General features: G+C 34.2%; 1 protein-coding gene across 17 annotated transcripts in view; it reads left to right on the forward strand.

Moving 5' to 3' along the window:
- HDAC9 (histone deacetylase 9) overlaps nucleotides 1–20963 on the forward strand; it is a 920581-nt gene extending 899618 nt beyond the window's left edge. For 14 of the 17 annotated variants that reach the window (XM_072764471.1, XM_072764470.1, XM_072764478.1 and 11 more), the window contains one exon: nucleotides 14752–20963. In XM_072764471.1, coding sequence (XP_072620572.1) covers nucleotides 14752–14791 — 40 coding nt within the window. In that variant the 3' untranslated portion in view covers nucleotides 14792–20963. Of the gene's footprint in view, nucleotides 1–7365; nucleotides 7492–14751 lie in introns of all 17 variants that reach the window. The other 3 variants (XR_012002703.1, XR_012002701.1, XR_012002702.1) reach the window with 1 other exon arrangement.
- Nucleotides 20964–21704: the final 741 nt, after the last annotated feature.

The following is a 21704-nucleotide window of genomic DNA, read 5'->3' on the forward strand; positions in this document are numbered from 1 at the left end:
ATGTGTGAACTCCTGAGTCTGATTTTATTCTACTTTATGATAAGAAGTTGATTCCAGTTAGTCTTCATATGAATATAGCTTTCAGGGAAAAAAATAAGGTTAACTTAAGATCGGGTTTGCTTGTTCTCCTTCTAAGAAATGTTTGTCAGTTTGTGCATTTTGGTGTTCATCATCCTATCATACAGACATTGTTACTTTCGGGATTTTTTTAAAGTCTGATACAACCAAAACCATCATAAATGTACATTTATTAACACTGGTGCTTTCTGTGGCTGGCTTCAAAGTCACATTTTCTCAATTTAAAAATGAATCAGGTGAGGCTTTACTAAAGCTCTGCCAGCTTGTACTTTTAAATTGCTTATGAGAAGGAAATCATATTCCCCTCCATCAATAACATCACTATTAATTACACAGATCCTGCTACCTAGTACCTAGTTGGCAATTTTCCCAAGAATGTACAAATTTGGACAGTTTTAGATTTCTTGCTTTTACTGGATAGTCAAAGTTTAATGGATTTAACATCTTGTTTTCAAAAGCAGGAGATGCATTGAATAAGAGATGTCATTTTTATGCAAGTATTTTTTTCTTACTATAACCACTTAAAGACCAGATTACCTGTAGAAAAAAAATAGTTATACAATATTGTATTAGAAAAACATCTTCATATGGGCATCTGGAGCATAAGGGAAAACTTATTTTACTTTCTTGATAATAGAAACTAACCCCCTGCCATTCCCAGTTAAGAATCAAACCAAGTTCATAATCTAAAGGTGTTGCAGTTATTCCCAAGGCCAAATGCAGTTAGTTGTCTGTCATCTGAGGGCTATAAAACGGAGGAAACTAACATCTGTTGGTGCTGGATATAAAAGAAATGTATCTACTCTTTACAACTCATTTAATATAGAGAAATGAAGCTAAATTCCAACCTGAGTGAAATGAATTGTAAATAATTTTACTTAGGATAATTAAGAATAATAAGCCTTGTTATATACCCCAAGTAGTATAAAAGTCTCAGCACTTTGGCAGGAATTGGCTTTATAAGCATGCTTGCTTATCCTCAGGTAAATAGAGTGTTTGACTTCTGATAATCTACAGGGACTTAACCCTGGCTTCAGTTCACAGTGATTTTTATTTTTTTTTTTAAGTTCACAGTGACTTTTAAGCTTCCTCTGATGGCAGAGAGATAATGGGAATGGGAATGTTCTGGTGTATAGGGAGACAGAGTTGAAGCTTGTGACCTGGATTCATGTTTGTTTATCAGTATTAGACACATTGTATCTATTTTGGTTGATTTTTTTATGGAAAAATGCTTTTGCTTGAAATACTTTCTATGGGTTTGTACTTTTTCAGCACAGGAAAAGAAAAATTCCTCTAGAATTGACTTTTGCATTTCTGTTGAACCATGCATGAATTTCATCAGAGTCAGAGACAGAGAACCCTTGAAAGCCACGAACACTCATTCTTTTCAGGGGCATGCTATTAGAATTGTCCCCCTACTCAATACAGGAAAGACTTTCAGAATGAGATAAAGAGGTGGACATGTTCTTGGGCCTTTGTTATGAATGTAATATTATAAGTACACAGGAAATTTAAAAATTAGAAAAATCAGAAAGCTAAATGGATGGAAAAGAGTGAAGGCAAGATTCTTTTTATAGGAAATTCTTGCCAGTTATTTTGGAGGATATATTGGTGTTTGGAGTGAGATGACTCATTTTGTACTAAGATTTTGGGTAAAGCAGTTCTTTTCCTGGCCAACTCATATCTGACTCATTTACCACTAGTGAATAAGGGATAAAATGCTCCTGGCTAAGAACCATTGTAAGTATTTTTTGTTCATTTTTCTTGGAGGGGGGTTAGGAGGGAGATGACAACACAGTGAAAACAGTCATTTCATTTTTACAACTTACTGATGGACCATGAAGAGTAAATTATTAGAAAAAGGCTGACATGTGGGGATTCATTTTGGTGATGATTAACTGAAATACAGTTTTCAAAACATAATTTTCAAGTAGCAAAGGACTTGAGCAAGAAAGAAAAGATAGCAGATCAGGAAAAAAAGACAAAAAAATTAAATAGGGCCCATTTACATGTTCAAAAATTTTTAAATAGATAGACCTGGTCACATATACCGTATCATTTAGAAGAGAGAACTGTGATTTTAGGTTTTTCCTTGTTTGCTAGGAGACTGCACCTTTAAATGATTATAGTTTGCATTGGGTGGATATCTGTTTCAAATGCTTCTGCTTTGAAAAGGTCAGTGCAGTATTCAGGTTTATTCTTAGATACTAGTTTAGGCTTTGCTGAAAATCAAGAAAAAGCTCTCTCTGGCAATCAGAACTTTAGGATGATCAACTATGATGTTATTGAGAACACATTTACACCCTAGAAATCCTGACTGTCTCTTTCTCTCTCTCTTTTTTAAACCAAAACAAAAACTGAAAATTACATTTTTCAAATGTCAGTTTGACCTATTGATTAAAACGTGAATCATGTTAGATTTCTTAGTACAATCCAATTTGGTTGTTTATTTAATCATTTCATCTTCAACTTTTGGCAATTTTTCTCATGAAGAGATGGCTTCAAATCATTATATAATACAAAAGCATAAGAAAATATATGATTCCAAGTCTAGCTATTTTTTTGAGTAACTGTCTTATTCATGAATATAAAAGAGGTATAGCAATAAGCTGGAAGATCCCAAGTATATTTAGCTTAGCTTTGAATGACCTATCACTAGTGCCAAGGACATTAATGACCTCATTTTTCTGTTTTTGAAAATTTATATAGAAATATAGACCGCAAAAAAAAAAAAGAAATATAGACCGCTATTAATGTCTACTATACCTAGAAACACAACTTTGTTTTCCATTCTTTAGGATTGTGTCCCCAAGGCTTCTAAAAGCTAAATATTGTACAAATTATGCAGGTTTCTGATTTTTCTCTATGATACCTTTATTTTGAGTACTTGTTTATCTAAGCAGGCAAACATTCCAAAATAAATTTTATCCTTAATTTTCATTCACCACATATCCAGTGTCAAAAAAACCTTAGTTGAAAAGTGGGCTAAGTGGTTTGAGATTTGGAAGCTCCTGATAAAAAGAAGGATAATATGTCTCTTATTTTCTTCCTTTTCCTCCTCCTCTTGGACTATCTTTTTATCTCTGTGTTCAGTGCCTACTATGTGGTCATGGGGCATATATGAAGTCTGACTTAGTATGATAGGGATTCAATCCAGTGCTCATTTATACATTCAGGGCTCCATTTTGAATTCTTTAAAGAAATGTTTTATAAGGAAAAACATTCTATTCTATTTGAATGGAATTATAAGTAAATAGGAAAGGCATCTAAGTGTTCATAGGTTAAAAGAATAGTATAGTCATTAAAAACAAGAGATTCACAAATAATCTCTAAGCAAGAAATTAAGTTAATTAACCTGTGATTAAGTGACTTAACTTAAAATTTTCAGAATGCCTAATATATTATAGGTAATAAATACTGAATGAATGGATGAATCAGTCAATCACTAAAGACAGAAGATGGAAGGTAAAATATTGTTAAAATGGTAATATAACACTTTATAAATATACCTGAGTAATTCTTATCTCCCTTAATTCACCGTTTTCTGAGAGAATCAGTGGTTTTATATTTTTATGTTTTCAAAATGTGTATTTTATATTTATTTTCTTTTGTAGTACTAATTGACAATATCAATTTCCAGATGACTAGAATTCATATAACTCATATCATAAACATGGATTGGCTAAATAAACATAATAAAGGAGGAGGCGGCAAAGTGTCTATCTGAATGGAGAAAGGAATTATATTTAGGATGGAATAAAAACTTGGTAGTGATGCTGACAGATTACAGGATTATCCTCCAACCTGAAAAATGAGGAAGAAGAATATCCAGTCCATTCAATCTTTAAACACTTTCTGGATATTCTGTATGTGTCAAAGTGTTGAAGGGCACAGTTACAAAGACTCCTCGTAGTCCACAAAAGGTTCATATACTTGGGGAATGTAGTAGTTTTCTATTGTTATCTTTAAAAAAAGTATTTAAATTCATCTTTAGAAATAAATTTAGTGACTTAAAATGATAGATCAGAAGGCTGGCACAGGTCTCTTTGGGTTAAAATCAAGAGGTTGTCAGGGCTTGGGTCCTTTTTTGGAGGCTCTAGGGGAGAATCTGCATCCTTGTCTTTTCCAGCTTCCAGAAGCTGCCTGCATTCTTTGGCTTGTGACCCCCTTCCTCTATCTTCAAAGTCAGCAACTTTACATCCTGATGACCTTTCTTCACTTATCACTTCTCTCTCTGACTGAAGGAAGAAAGCTGAACAGGCTGGTTTACAAGCTGGGAACTATTCTCTGCTTTTAAAGACTCATTAGATTAGCTCCACTAGGATAATTTCTTTATCTCAAGGTACTTAATTTTATCACATCTATCCATGAAAGGTTAGCATATTCACAGCTTCCAGGGATTAGAACATAGACATTTTGGGGGGCTATTATTCTTCCTACCACAGGATTAGACATGAGCAACCAACTATAATAAGTGACAAGTAATTTGCTATATTGAGCTGTAAAATAAAAGAAGATCTCACACAGGCCTAGAAATGCAGAACAAATCACAGAACAGAACAACTGAGCCAGGGTGGAAAAATAGGATTTTACCTAGGAAATAAGAAGAAAGGTATCTGAGAAATAAGAAGAAAGGTATCTGGAAAGAAAGAATAGCTTGAGCAAACCATGTATTTTTTTAAACTTCTACTGACAACACTCAGTCTAAAAGTACCTTCATCTCGCATCCAAACTCTTACATTAGCTTCCTTTCTAGTTCCCAGATCCACTTTGCCTCCTTCCCAATCCATTTTCTACACAGCAGTCAGGGAGCTCTTAAAAACAAAACAAAACAAAAAACTGGATGGCAAATCCTGTCATGCCTTTGCTTGAAACCCTTCAATGCCTTTCCATTGCCATTAGCATAAAGATCATCATTGTTAACAGGACACATAGGCTCTCCATGATCAGACTTTTCCCTTGATTTTGTATCTTATATATGAAATCTTTCCTCTTGGTTTTCTGATCTGTGTTCTAACAATGAACTAGTTTCATTTCCTTTTTTTCAAATTGGGGTATACCTTACATATAATAGTACACACAAATCAAAAGATTTTTTACCTATCCCATACTTAAATGAACATTATCCAGTACCCAGAAAATTTTCTCATGCCTCTTAGTCAATGCTACTTCTTCCAGAGATTTTTTTTTTTAGTTTTAATACTGTAGATTAGTTCTACCAAACTTTAAATTTCATTTAAAAGGAATCAGTAATTCATTCAGCATTTTATCTGTCTTCTTTTACTCCACTAAGCATAATGTTTTTGAGATCCATCTCATCATAGTTTGTTCATTTTTATTATTGCGCATTATCCCCGTGTATAAACCACCCTAATTTGTTTATCCATATACCTGTGGATCCATGTTTGGCTTGTTTACCACTTGGGGCTATTAATTTATTTTGCTTTTTTTTTTTTTTTAGACAATTGATATGTAACACATATTACTTTCAATGTAAAACATAATGATTTGATATATGTATATATTGTGAAATAGTTACCCCAACGACTCTAGTTAACATCTATCAGCACACATAGTTATAATTTGTTCTTGTCATGAAAACTTTTAAGATGTATTCTCTTAACAACTTTCGAACAAAAAAACTATAGTCACTATGCTGTATATTACATCTCCAGGACTTATTTATTTTGTAACTGGAAATTTGTACCTTTTGACTTCTTTTACCCATTTTGCCTCCCTCTTACCCCTACTCTCACCTCTCACAACTACCAATCTTTTCTCTGTAAGTTCAAGATTTTTTTGATTCCACAAACAAGTGAGATGACACAGCATTTGTCTTTCTCCATTTGACTTATTTCACTTAATGTAATGCCCTCAAGGTCCATCCAAGTTGTCACAAATGCAAGATTTTCTTCTTTTACTACATATTATTTTTTTAATTTTTAAAAAAAAATTTTGGAGAGAGAGAAAGAGAGAATAAGCAAGTGGAGGGAGGGCATAAAGAGAGGGAAAGAGAGAATGTTAAGGAGGCTCCATGCTAAGCTTCGTAGGGGGCTCAATCTCACAACTCACAAGATCATGACATGAGCTAAAATCAAGAGTCAGCTGCTTAACGAGCTGAGCCACCCTGGCACTCCAATTTTCTTTTTTTATGGCTTAATAACATTCAATTGTATCACATTTTCTTTATCCATTCATCCATTAATAGACACTTAGGCTGCTTTTATACCTTGGGTATTTTAAGTCATGCTGCAGTGAGTATGGTGGTGCATATACATTTTTAAGTTAGTGTTGTCATTCCTTTGATAATTACCCAGAAATAGAATTGCTGGATCATATGGCAATTCTGTTTCTAATTTTTTGAGAAAACTCCATATTGTTTTTCAAAGGACTACATCAATTTACAATTCCACCAACAGTGCACGAGAGTTTTCTTTTCTCCTATCCTTGCCATCGCTTGTTATTTCTTGTCCTTTTGATAATAGCCATTCAGACAGGTATGAGATGATATCTTATTGTGGTTTTGATTTGCATTTCCCTAATTATTAGTAATATTGAATACCTTTTCATGTCCCATCAATCCTCTATATGTCTTATTTAGAAAAATATTCAGGGATGCCTAGGTGGTTCAGTGGTTGAGCATCTGCCTTCTGCTCAGGGTGTAATACCAGAGTTCTAGGATCAAGTCCCAAATCAGGATCCCTGCAGGGAGCCTGCTTCTCCCTCTGCCCATGTCTCTGACTCTCTCTGTGTGCCTCTCATGAATAAATAAAATCTTAAAAAATATATATATATATATTTTATATATCAGATCTTCTGCCATTTAGGGCAATTATGAAAAAAGCTTCTATGAAAATTTTTATTATTGTGGTAAAAAGCACATAACATAACATTTGCCATCTGAATCATTTTTAAGTGTACAAAACAGTAGTGTTAACTGTATGGCCCGTTATTGTGCAACATATCTCTAGAACTTTTTCATCTCACAAAACTAAAGCTCTATACCTACTAAATAACTATTTCCCTTTTTCCCCATTCCTCCAGCTTCCAACAACCATTATTCTACTTCCTTTTTCTAAGAATTTTATTCCTTTAGATATCTCATATTAGTATAATCATGAAGTATCTGTCTTTTTGTGACTGGCTTACCTCACTTAACATAATGTCCTCAAGGTTCAACCGTATTATAGTACATGACAAGATTCCATCCTTTTTAGAGCTGAATAATATTCCATTGTAGGTATATGCCACATTTTCTTTATCATTCATCTATTAATGGACATTTAGGTTGCCTCCACCTCTTGGATACTGCGAATAATGCTTCAATGAATATGAGTGTGCAATTATCTCTTCAAGATCCTGTTTTCAATTCTTTTGGATATATACCCAGAACTGGAATTGCTGGATCATATGGTAATTATATTTTTAATTTTCTGAGGAACCTAAGTCTCTGAAATTTTTGTACAAGTTTTTATTTTGTGAACACATCACTCAGTTTTCTTTGATATATACTTAGGAGTGGAATCACCAAGTTATAGGGAAGCCATGTGTTTTACTTTTTAAGAAACTTCCAAACTGCTTTCCAAAATGGTTGTGCCATCTTTCATTCCCACCAGCAATGAATGACTAGTCCACCATAAGTGTCATACCTATGGTGACACCCTTCAACCACAGGGGCATACTCCAATAATCAATGTCCACATCTAGCCCTGACTCCTGTCATATCCTCACCTACACTATGTAAAATCAGTCTTCAAAATTTTAGCCTTTCTAGTGTGTATGTAAGAGTATCTTATTGTGGTTTTTACATTTTTTCCACAGACCTATATTCATGTTCACATCATGCCTCTTGGCACACATCCTTCCCTCTGTTTGGAACTTATCTTACTTTTCCTCCCACTGACCCTATGTTGGCCTCTCCATTTTCTTCCACTACCCTTTAGACCTCAGATCAAATATCACTTCCTCTTCTTGGAGAATATTCACTGACCATCAATTCTGAAATTAGATCAGATACCTCTGTTATATTTCCTGTGTCTCCTCTATACTTCTAGTACCTAGAACATAGCCAGAGTACATCATAGACACTCAGTAATTATTATTTGAGACAGTGAAAAATTCGATGAAGTGTGAAATGTCAGAACCAGTAGAGATGTGGAGCTTTGGAGGCTGTGGGAAGGTAAACTATGGTAGCTGTTCTGGAAAGCAATTTAGTACCATTTGCTATACACAAAACATATGACCTAGTAATCCTGCTCCTGTGGTGTATACTGAAGACTTTCTCATCTAGAATCATTAAAGTACAGGTACTAGGAAGTTCACTACAGCTTTATTCAGAGGGGGTCAAACCTGGGGTCCATTATTGAGAGAATGGATAGTTAAAATGTGGCAGATATATACCATGGAGATGCCAGGTAGTTCTTAGCAGCTACAGACTAGATAAATATAACTTCATGGATAGATTTAATAAATACAGTACTAAGTAAAAAAGTTAAGCAACAGAAATTATATATATGTATATAAAAATAAAATTTACAAAAAATAAAAATATATGCCCACAAAACAATAATATATAGCTCTGAAGAACACCTTACAAATAAAATAATGTACATAGTATTAGATTGCCTGCCTTGGAGGAGGAAGAGAAAGCAAGATACAAAGAGATTAAATTAAATAAATAGAACGAGAGAAAATATGTCTTATTCAATAGCATTATTAATATAAGTTTTAAAATACTGTTTTAAAAATCATAAGAAATGAAATACGTTTAAGGAAATGTACAAGAATTTAAGGAAAATACAGGAGTTTAATTTTACACTATATATTTTCTCTGGTTAAATTCTTTACTTTCTGCTTTACGTTTTTCTAAGTTTTCTTAACCTGGGATTACTGGATAGGTTTCAGCCCTATCTTCTGTCACTGCATAACCTGCTGAGCCCACATGCAGCTAGTCCCTCCAGCTGGTCAACTCATGTCACTAGCCTCAATGCCATGCTCATACCTATGGTGACACCCTTCAGCCACAGAAGCATACTCCAATAATCAAGGCCCACATCTAGCCCTGACTCCTCCTGTCAGTAGCCTGCATCATTGGCTCAACTAGCCCCTTCAGTTAAGTACTTGCACCCCATCAGCCCAAGTCCCAACACTGGCTTCCACTGCTGTGTGCCTCTGAGAAGGCCTTGCAACTACAGGAGTACATGCCAAGACCCAGGGCTACTGCAGGCAAGTGTGTACACCACCAGCTCCAGCCACCACAGTGGCTGTCCTGGTCCCTAGCTGCTGTACTTGAAGAAGATACTGAGGACCCCAAAATACCTTGCAGTCACTCTAACACTTCCCCATCCTCCGCCATCACAGTGCTCATGAAGACTACACAGCTGTCAGTGTTACGGACCTGAGACACATGAGCCAACTAAATATGATGCCTCCCTACCCCAGACACAGAGCTACAGGGATCATGAATAATCAGGGAAATCTGACACCACCAAAGGAACTGGGTAAACTTCTAGTAACTGACCCAAGGAAATGGAGATACATGAATTGCCTGAAAAAGAATTAGAAATAATTGTTCTAAAGATACTCAGAAAGTTACAAGACAATACAATTTAACAAAAATCAGGAAAACAATAAAAGAACAAGATGAGTTCAACAAAGAGACAGAAAACAGAAAATAATCAAAAAAAGTTTGGAGCTGAAGAATACAATAACTGAATTAAAGAATTCAGTACAGAGCTCAACATCATACTGAACCAAGCAGAAGAAAGAATAAATGAAATTGAAGACAGATAGTTTGAAATTATTCAGTCAGAGGAGCAAAAATTAAAAAAAGGAATGAAAATGAATAAAGAAAGTGTAAGGGATTCATGGGAAACCATTAAGACAATCTATGAATTATTTGAGTCTCAGGAGAAAGTGACAGAAAGTTTATTTAAAGTAATAATGGGGGGCAGCCCGGGTGGCTCAACAGTTTAGCGCCTGCCTTCAGCCCAGGGCCTGATCCTGGAGACCTGGGATCGAGTCCCACATCAGGCTCCTGGCATGAAGCCTGCTTCTCCGTCTGCCTGTGTCTCTGCCTCTCTCTCTCTCTCTGTCTCTCATGAATAAATAAATAAAAACAATCTTAAAAAAAAAAAGAAAAAATAATAAAGTAATAATGGCTGAACTTCCCAAACCTGAGGAAAGATTTAGATATCCAAGTTTATGAAGCTAATAGGTCAGCCCCAAATTCCAATCCAAAATGATCTTAATAAAATAATAATAATAAAACTGTCTAAATTAAAGACAGAAATGTAAAAGTATCGAGAAAAAAATATCTCATACTGGGGAACTCTTCATCAAACTGAGTGGATTTCTCAACAAAAACCCTGCAAGCCAGGAGACAGTAGGATGATATATTCAAAATGCTGAAATTAAAAACCTGCCAACCAGATTAGTTTACTTAGCAAAGTTGTCCTTCAGAAATGAAGGTGAGATAAAAATTTTCCCAAAAAACAGAAGCTGAGTTAGTTCTTCATCACAACACCTGCCTTACAAGAAATGCGGAAAGGAGTTCCATAAGCTGAAAAAGAAAAGATAATAATAAGCAACATAAAAACAAAACATGAAAATATTCTCTACACAAGTAAATGTAAGAACACAGAATCAGAATGCCCTAATACTGTGAAATGTTGTATTAATCACTTAACTCTAGCATAAATTCTAAAGGACACAAGTGTTAAAAATAGCTGTAGTTACAGTAATTCACTAACAGATACATCCCTGAAATTCTAACATGAAAAAAATGTAAGGAGGAAGAGTAAAAGGGTACAGTTTTGCATGTGATCACAATTAGGTTGTTATCAGCTTACATAGATTTTTATAGATACAAGATGTTTCAAGATTGCCTCAGACTAACCATAAAACAAAAAGCTATGTAGATACACATAAAATAAAGAGAAGGAAATCAAGTATACCGCTGTGAAGAAATATCAATTCAAAATGAAGACATCAAGAGAGAAAGAAAGGAACAAAGGGACTACAAAACAGCCAGAAAGCAATTAACAAAATGGTAATAGTAAGCCCTTAGAGAGAAACAATTATTTTAAATGTAAGTGGATTAAATTCTTCAATCAAAAGGCATAGAGTGGCTAAATGGATTTAAACAAACAAACGAGACCCTTACTGGTTACTGCTTACAAAAGACTACTTCAGTTTTAAGGACACACATAGGCTCAAAGTGAAAGGATAGAAAAAGATATTCTGTGCAAATGGAAACCAAAATAGTAGGAGTAGCATACTTATATCAGAAAAAATAGACTTTGGATCTAAAACTGTAACAAGAGGAATCCCTGGGTGACGCAGTGGTTTGGCACCTGCCTTTGGCCCAGGGTGCAATCCTGGAGACCCGGGATCGAATCCCACGTCGGGCTCCCGGTGCATGGAGCCTGTTTCTCCCTCTGCCTGTGTCTCTGCCTCTCTCTCTCTCTCTCTCTCTCTCTCTCTCTCTGTGACTATCACAAATAAATAAAAATTAAAAAAAAATTAACAAAAAAAAATAAAACTGTAACAAGAGATCAGTTCATCAAGGGAATACAACAATTGTAAATACTTATGTAGCCAACACCATAACCCTTAAATATATTAAGCAAATACTAACAGGCCTGGAAAGCATAATATACAACAATACAATAATAGTAGGAAACTTCAGTACCCCCACTTTCTCTAATGGATACATCTTCCAGACAAGAAAATCAATAAGAAAACATCAGACTTGATCTATACTTTAGACCAAATGGATCTGACAGACATGTACAAAACATTTCATCCAACAGCAGCAAAATACACATTTTACTCAGGTGTACACAGAACATTCTCCAGGACAAATCACATGTTATGTCATGAAACAAGTCTTAGCAAATTTTAAAAGACTGAACTTATACCAAGTATCTTTTCTGACCACAATAGTATGAAATTCAGAACAAATAACAAGAGGAAAACTGGAAAATCCACAAAAATGTGGAAATTAACACACTCTTGAACAACTAATGGATCAAGGATAGAATCAAAAGAAAATCCAAAAAAATATATTGAAACAAAAATGGAAACACAATATAACGAAACTTCTGGGATAAAGCAAATGCAGCGTTAAGAGGCAAACTTACAGCAATAAATACCTACCTAAGTACATACATAGATACATACATAATCTACAACAATCCTTATATCTTAAGGAACCTCTAGAAAAAGAACAGACTAAGCCCCAACTTACAATGAAATATTATTCAGCCATAAAAGAGAAGATTCAACCTGGGTGAACCTGAGGGCATTATGCTACATGACATAAGGCAGAGTAAGAAAAATATTTATCTGTATGATCTTATTTATATGTGAAACCTAAAAACTTTGACCTCGGTATGTGTATTAGATGATGGATATTAACTAAACCTATTATGATGATCATTTCACAGTATATGTAAATCAAACCATCTTGAACTTATACAATGATATATGTCAATTATTTCTGAATAAAACTGGGAAAAGCCCATGTTAAACTTACAGAAACACAAAACAGAACGTTAGTTACCAGGGGCTAGGAGTTGGGGGAAATGCAGCAGTGTTGGTCAAAAAGTAAAAACTTTTGGTTATAAAATGAATAAATTCCAGGGATCTAATGTAAGGCAAGGTGACTAGAGTTACCAATACTCTATTGTATGCATGAAAGTTGCTGTGAGATTAAATCCTGAATATTCTTACCATAACAACAACAAAATGGTACTTATGTGGGGTGAAAGATGTGTTTTTGTGGTAAACATTTTGCAATATATATGTGTATCAAATCATCACATTGCACTTTAAATTTATATAATATTGTATGTCAGGTCTCAAGGCTGGAAAAAATTAGGAAAATTCAGTCTCCATTAGGGTACCTAGTTTGAGGATTCTACACCTGTATTATCCACATATTCTTAGATGTAAATAAGTTTGCATGTTTACATATAAATTATTCACTTAAATGTTTTCCTTAAGAATTTATTCTCAGAATGCAGATAATTTTTGTTTGGAAAGATTTAAATTGAGTATGACTCACTTAAATAGCTTTTATCTTACATAGCAAATCTAGACACTTTCTCACAGTCTCCTTATCCAGTACACTGTTGGGCAGGCTATAACTTCCTAAGAAATGATTTTTTTTTTTTTTTTTTTTTGTATTCACATGGACTCATTTGGAGCTCCCTCTTTTGGGTAACGTTAAATAATGAATAGCTGATATTTCTCACTCTTTAGAGGATGAGTTAAAATCTTTTTCATTACCATATCATTGATAAAACTTGATTTTAATATTTTAAATTTATTATAAAAACACTAAGTTAAATGGAAACTACTTAGAGATGCCTAGAAATATTGGCTTTTTTCTTATTATAAATCTATTAAAAATGGCTAAATAGTCCATTTGTCTTCATAAACAGCTGTGTTTTAAAGATGGCATTTTTTTTCTAATATGAAAGTAACTCATTATAGAATACTAGCAAGTATAAACTGTATGAAAAAGAAAATGAAAGCCACCTATCTATTATTCCACCACCCAAAGAGAGCCATTATCTAAATATTGTGTTTCCTTAGTTTCCTGTGGTAGCACAGGCATGACTCTGTATCTGTGTGCAATTCACACAATTTTATGCATAGGCTAGATGACAAAGGGACAAATCCAAAATATTAAATAAGTAATGTCTCATAGTGCTTATTACTTACAAGTCAATTTTATTTCCTTTTTTTAAACCTTCATTAACTCTGCTAAGAACATTTTTTCCCCACGTTTTTGAACCTAAAGCCACAGCTTCACAGAAGTGTAGTTAGAACATTAGCAAATTGAAGCAAATCACAGAGCTCAGATTCAAAATCAATTCTCTTGTCATCTCAAAACCTAGTTTTCTTCCCTCAATAATCCAACTACTTCATGTATTTGGATATCTGCTACATATCTGTCCCTTTGACTAAATTAAAAATCATTCTAAAAGTTTGCCTTAAAACACCCTCAGAGTGTTACTAAATTAAGTTTAAGTATCAAGTATAAATTTTCAAGCAATTAGTTTTGGTTTTGCCTGAGCAGAACACCCCACAGATGATGTCGAATAAAAACTATTTACACACTACCATAGAGCATTTCTTGTAAAAACGTTGGTTCTGTAGCAGCGATTTGCTAATCAAATTCAGAATTTGATTTGAAATGCCTCCGGCAGGCAGCCAATCCAGTTATGAAAGAACAGAAGCAAAAACTAGAGCCCTGGTGAGTCTCCTCCAGAAGCAAGCTGGGTCCTTTGCTCTCATTAGTGCACTGGTTCCATAGGAAATCATTGTAATTGCTCCTAAAATAAAATATTACAGTTAATTTTTTCAATAAATTATTGGACCATCCTAGACACAAAACATGTACATTTCAGAATCTAGAATTATAAAATATTTTGACATGTTTTAATATAAACAGGAACATTTCCAATGATTGCTTGGATCTAAAATGTTTTTCCACTTGACATTTGTTTATACTTCCTAGGAAAGAAACTCTATTTATGGATAACTGAATAACACAAATAAACATCAGAGAGAGCTGAAAAATCAGCTTTGATTATGCATGAAAATCTACAATGTCATTGTGTACTCTTATGCCGTATTCTGATTGCCTGTTTATTTTTACAGAACTGCTGGTGAGCCTATGGAAGAGGAGCCAGCCTTGTGAAGTGCCAAGCCCCCCCACCCCCATATTTCCTGTGTGTGACATCATTGTGTATCCCCCCACCCAGCACCCTCAGACATGTCTTGTCTGCTGCCTGGGTGGCACAGATTCGATGTAACATAAACACTGGGCACAAAATTCTGAACAGCAGCTTCACTTGTTCTTTGGATGGACTTGAAAGGGCATTAAAGATTCCTTAAACGTAACTGCTGTGATTCTAAAGTTACAGTAAACCACGATTGGAAGAAACTGCTTCCAGCATAATTTTAATATGCTGGGTGACCCACTCCTAGGCCCAGAGTATGAACTAATAACATCCAGTACAGCATTAGATACTGTTAATTATTATGGATGCTATGACAGCCAGTGAAATTTTGGGCAAAACCTAAGAAATACTCATTCCTGACATTCTGATCAGTTTTTTATTGGGTAATTTTTGTCAGTCTTAAATTGTTTACAGGATTTGCTTTCAGCTATGAACGGATAGCAGTTCCCGACATATTGCAAGGGTTGTTTTGTTTTGTTTTGTTTTGTTTGTTTTTTGGCCTTTAACACATGATTCAACTCTTGCTAGTAAGAGTTCAAGATGGAGAAACTGGGATGAGGCTTTTTTCAGTGGAATAAACCATGCTAAATCTCAAAGTCCAAATGCCAAAGGAACCTCACATACTGTATGTAATGGTGCAATATTTCATGTCACATTTTTTGAGAAAAATAACCCTATTTCCCTGATACCCCTCTGTGTATCCCCACACATGGAGATTTACAATTGTATTTGAGGATGAGGTCTCCCCCCTCATACATCTCTTGCTCTGATGATAGTAGTTTCAAGCATATGTTCAACATAAGATGGTCTTAATTTTTTCCAAATCCATTAAGAACTTAGTTCTCACTTTTCATCTTTCCTCCATCACATCCTTTCTTCTTACCTTTCATCCTTCCTTCCTATAGAAAAGCTAAAGATTCCCCAATTACTCAGGAGCCTTGAGTATTTCGTGTTTGGATTTTGTTTGTTTGTTTGTTGGTTAGTTTGTTTTACTTTTCAGGTTAACACGGTTGCTTGGCCTGATGTATTCTTTTAGCTGTGACATCATTGAGGTGAAGCAATGTTACTGAATTTTCTAGATCTTCAAAATGTGTTAATGAAGGCATTGCCTATTTGAAGTCACCTTGAATTGTGTTAACCTTAAAGTTGTGCCTTCCTGTGGAGAAAAGACAAACACAAAAACATAAATTTAACCTTCACACATGTTGCCTTAATGTCAAAGGCTAAAAATAAAGGACATTTATTTCTGAGATAAAAAGCGATTTACTAAATATTAGTAGGTTATGCCCCTACCTCCCAAAATTTTATTTCAATGTATAACTCAAACACCTAAAGATATTGATGTAGAATACCTCACAGTATTTAATATCTGATGATGCTTTTGAAAGAGTTGATGTTTCTTTTATATATTTTCCTAACTCAAAGGATATATTAAAGCCATAAGTGAAGATTGTCATGCTTTTATTCAGAAATCTGAAAGAAACCTTAATTAAAACAAGGTTTTAGGGAAGGCCATGATATGAAAGATATAGAACAATATGGTTTTAGTTAAAGAGGACTCTAACCTGTAAATCAAAGATGAAAGATCTCACTCAAGTAGAATTATATAACTCCCTTTTGCTATACAGTCAGACCATATTTTTCATGCATTTGGTTTTTTTAGGATTACCATTTTAATTTTAAAGACTTTTGTTACATATACAAAAATGGCTCAATACTTGGTTTAACATCTTAGAAATTTGAGACACTCTTTGAAATAGGAAATCTTAAATGGAATGTAATTCAGTATTAGTTAAAAATTAGCTTTATTGCATAAGAGTAAGGTCAATCTAGATTCACAATAGTAATGAATTTTTGCAAAAAAAAAATATTTTCGAAGAAATTCATGCAATCTTGTTTGCTAGCTCTTGCTATTTTCCATAATTGCTTGAGGAGATTTACTTACAGAAAACCAAATAGTGGAGCCAAAGAAAACACACACACACACCTTGACAAGGAAAGTTATATCGTATTTTAATTGGAAATGTAATTGTGACTTTTTAAAATCAACTTCATAATAACAAATCTCTGTTACTACTTTCCGTCCTCCCAGATATTTTTTAGATGTTGAATAAGAAAATGAAACAGATTAGTGCAATCATAGTAATTTACTGAAGCTTCCTGTAATAATTTTGCCACATACTTATTATACATAGCCATCAAACTGATAAAGCCAAATCACTAGGACATCTCCATGGTTATTTAGATTTAAAGCATGACACATTAATGAGTTAATCACACATCCTTCCATGTGATACTGTACCCAATTGGTTGCAGTTAGGGTCTTTAGGATACCAAAAGGCAGATAAACTATGGAGAGGATTAATCACAGCTGAATGTAGTATTAAGAACAGAATGTCAGTGCTTTTTGATTATACCATTACAAGCTATAGGATAGCCTTCAGGGATGGAATGGAGGCTTTTGGAGAATATCAACACTTCTTTTGAAATAGACCAGCACTTTTTGAAAGGGTGGTTTCACTTGGTAATCATTTTCTTCACTTACACTCTTAATTTTTATTGCTCATAATAGTAAGAGGTTATTAGAAGAACTCCCCTCTAAACATTATCAGTAACATGTCTTTCTGATCCATACTTTGAAGGCTAAATACATAAGCTTTCTCACAATCTCATAACTTATGCATGATGAATAAAAATGATGACTTTTGAGAAATCAATTAATAAATAATCCCAGGGCTTTAATAAGATTTGATAATAAATACAAAAAGAAAATTAAGTTTCTCAATTATGTACTATAATCCAGGGTTAAATATAAAATTGAAAAACAGACAATTTTATTAGGATAATAAGTAAAATGGACTTCAAGTGATAATTGAGGCTATATAATTATTGCTTAGTAAATGGAAAGAATGTTTTCAAGTGAAATATTTTAAAACATTTTTAACATATTTACATCAATATCAGAGATAGAAATCTGCTTTTAGAGAAAATGGAGATACTCGTGCAAAACTGTTGCAAATCGCATTTCCAGTACCAATCACAAGAATTGAAATCTTGCCTTCAGTTTTTACTATAACCCTTTGCAAACTTTCACATACCTCTCACTGAGGATAGGTGAGGCATCTGGCTGGCTCAGTTGGTAGAGCATGCAATTCTTGATCTTGGGGTTGTAAGCTCAACCCCACATTGGGTGTAAAGATTATTTAGAAATAAAACCTTTTAAAAAAAAAGAAAAAGAAAACGTGGTGGATTTGAAAGCAGGATGTCTCCTCACACAATTTCAGAAACTGTAGAACTGGCCTCTCCTAACAGCTTAGTACTATTTTATTTCCAAAGGTCATTCATAAAGCTTTGTGGATTTACTGGATTTCTTCACAGATTCCATATGGAAATAAAATAGAATTATCATGTGGAAAGTCTCCTGGGAGAAAATTTCTCTTCAATCAGGACTTTTATACTTATTTTTTATGCCAGCATCTATGTTTAAGGTGGTTTATTTAAATATTTATTACTATTTATCTTCTGAAAGTTTACACTCAACTTGTCTCAGTGAAAGTATTAAATGTCTAATAGCCACAAAACAAGCCAAAGGTTTCTGTCTTAAAAGCAATTCATTCTGAGCTGGAAATAATCATTTTGTCAGAGTTTGACATTGTCATTTCTAGGGGTATCTATCTTAACATTCTTTTCCTGCTTCAGGAATGAAATGACTTGCTGAGAAAATAGGAAAAAGAAAAGAAGTAGGGAACAACACCTGTTTAACTCTTCCGTAAAGAGGGCATTTTCACCTCCAAAAGAAATGAAAACCAGATGATCTAAGCTAAGAAATGGAGGCATTTTATTGTTGTCTTTAAAACTGATCATCAACATGGTCATGATCTTCATCAAATATCTCTTGTGTTCCCAGAGGACACAATTATATTTTGGTCTCCAGCAGTATTTTATACTATTTACTGCCTTTTGAATGAAGTATTAGGAGTATTATATCACCTGAATCAGTACCATCACTAAAATACATAAGTGCCTATCTGTGGCTTCTTTTCTCAGTCATATTTACATTGAAAACCATAGCCCTTGCCTCCTTGATTTTACTCTATCAAATGCCTCATGAAACACAACATGCTTGTCATATGGTCCAGAGTATAAATTTTTTAGATAAACATGGTATATAGGACTCTAGAACTTGATTTCTCCAAATCAGCTCCAGTCTTTATTTTTTATAATATACATGGCTGGTTTTATATAATGGCTTATGCAACAGCTGAGTCAGTTATAATATGTTGGAAGTAGCTGGGTCAGACAATTGAAACTTAGACTGTTGATCTGGGGCTTTTTGGACTTGATCTCAATGATAGAGTAATAGGATTGTAACAATTCTCAAACCATCTTAATTCTCAAACTGGAACTTTTAGCAAATACGTGATGAATTCACCATACAGGGCCAGTCTTAGTAACCAACAATTTCCTTTCCACCCTTCTTTCCCTTGTCTAACTGCCAATAACAAACTGCCATATCTAAACTATCAGAGTAATTTCTTAAATCTCTATGTTTTTTCCTAAGTAGAAACAACCTCGGCAACTTATATTCTGAGACACTACTAGGTATACTTTGAGTCATGCCAATTTACATAAACTCTAGTATAGATTCTCTTTATCTTCCTTTTTATCTCTTCCTTTTCAAGAACTACTTGACTTTTTTTTTTTTTTTTTACTATTCTTATTTTAAAATATAGACCCAGTTATTGTGTTTTGGCCTACGGTCTTGGATTTGGCACTTTGTTTTATTAATAAGAATTTTTATTTTGGTCTCAAATGTGGTTTCCCACCATTCTTGGTACTGCCTACTTCTGTTGAACTAGTTATAGCAGTAAGATTATATATACTCTCCATGCCGTTTGGATGATGCCTTTCTGAGTAAACTCAGAAGCATAAACTCTAACCTGAAGAAAAAATGCCAGAGGAGTAATTTTAAATCAATATAATTTGGAAATAAGATATTATTTCCAGACTATTCAAAGAAAATTGGAGTCTTTTATTTTTCTGTTTGGGCCTTAGGCACAATGGAGGCAAATGTTGCAACATCAAATAAAATAAAGGAGGGTCAGATGTTTTGTGGGACAATGTTGTCATGTCCTTTAAGCTTCATGGTTGTGCCCTTTCTTAGAGTTGGCATTTTATGGCACTTGATATCTTGCAGCAGCTTCAGGCTGTTGCTTTTATTAACTTAAACTTGAGTAGAAGTAAAGTAATATAACAACTTAGGAATTAAGAATTCTGAGATCTAAAGAGGAATCACACTTTCCTGGGGATGAAAAAAATGTTTTTAGATAAAAATCTACATATGCTTTTTCTAATTTTAAGATTCTCAAACTTTTTCTGGATAAGCAATGTCAGTGTCTATCTCCACAATAGCTGGGTTATATGAAATTGCCCTTTCAGTGGTTGCTAGGCATAAGAAGCATTCTGTTACAAGTGAATGACCATTTTGTAGATTATACCTTGTCAGTTTGTGTCATTTGAAAGCAAATATCCTGATATTTTTAAACAAGGTGGGCAGGACAGGCAGGAAACGAATATTTATTACTCTCATGATTAAACAACTTTAGACCAGGCTTGTTGATGTGTATGCCAATAATCTGGAGTTTCTGGCTTTGTGTAAAATTAAAATGTCTTTTCTATTGTGGTCTGATATCTGTTTCTGTAATAAGATCAGTTTGTTGTCCTCTGTGCACCAGTGGTTTTGCCCTTAATTTTTTTGGCTAGCATTCACCAAAATCTGTCATCCAGAGCTGCTGAGAAAAATACTTGTTGCCAAACTTCTTTTCTTAAAATTGTGCTGCCAGTGATGTTTTCCCAGATGTGAAAAATAATTATCTAATAAAAGATTAATACCTAATAACAATACCATTGTTGAACATGCTCATGGAATGTTTACCTTCTTTAGGATTCCTTTTTTGTATTTGAAAATATTGAATGAATAATTCAATGGTGTGTTCCAAATTAATGTCAATGTTGTTAATGTTGTGATTTTCCTTCAAAGAGGATGAAAGATTTCCTTTTGTCTTGTGTTTTCTACTGAATTAGATTTTCCTCTAGTCCTAGTGTGAATAAAAGCTGTTTGAAATAAAAGTGTTCTTATTTGTCTACCTCCTTGGTGTCCACTGCTAGACTCTGAATACTAGATATTTGGCAAGTGTTTGTTGAATAGATAAAATATTAGTTATAAGTTACTGTGACATATACTGTTTCAATTTCAAAAACTGAAAGGCTATTTGCAAATAAATCCCCTTTACAAGGGGAAAGGAGAAAAAATGAGTGGGAAATATCAGAAAGGGAGACAGAACATGAAAGACTCCTAACTGGGAAACGAACTAGGGGTGGTGGAAGTGGAGGTGGGCGGGGGTTGGAGGTGACTGGGTGACGGGCACTGAGGTGGGCACTTGATGGGATGAGCACTGGGTGTTATTCTATAGGTTGGCAAATTGAACACCAATAAAAAATAAATTTATTAAAAAATCCCCTTTACAATGTGAGAATTAAAAAAGACGAAAAAGTTGGTTAAAACAGAGTTGCTGTTTGAATGTAATGTGCTGCTCAGGATAACGAATAGCTAACACTGGTTAAGCCCAAACTTGTGCCTGTTACTTTACTGAGCACTGTACCAGAATTACACTATTCATCACTTGAACCCCTACATTATATATTATTACTACCATTTTCAGATGAGGCATGGAGCATAAAAAGATTAACTCATTTGCTTACCCATTGTCACAGATAGTAAGAGATTAGGCTTCAATCCTTATCTATGTCTTTCTAGCTCTAAAGTGTGTCCTCTCTCCAAATGGCATCCATGATAAGACGAAGATCATA

Source organism: Vulpes vulpes, chromosome 7, assembly GCF_048418805.1.
Source record: "Vulpes vulpes isolate BD-2025 chromosome 7, VulVul3, whole genome shotgun sequence".
NCBI lineage: Eukaryota > Metazoa > Chordata > Mammalia > Carnivora > Canidae > Vulpes > Vulpes vulpes.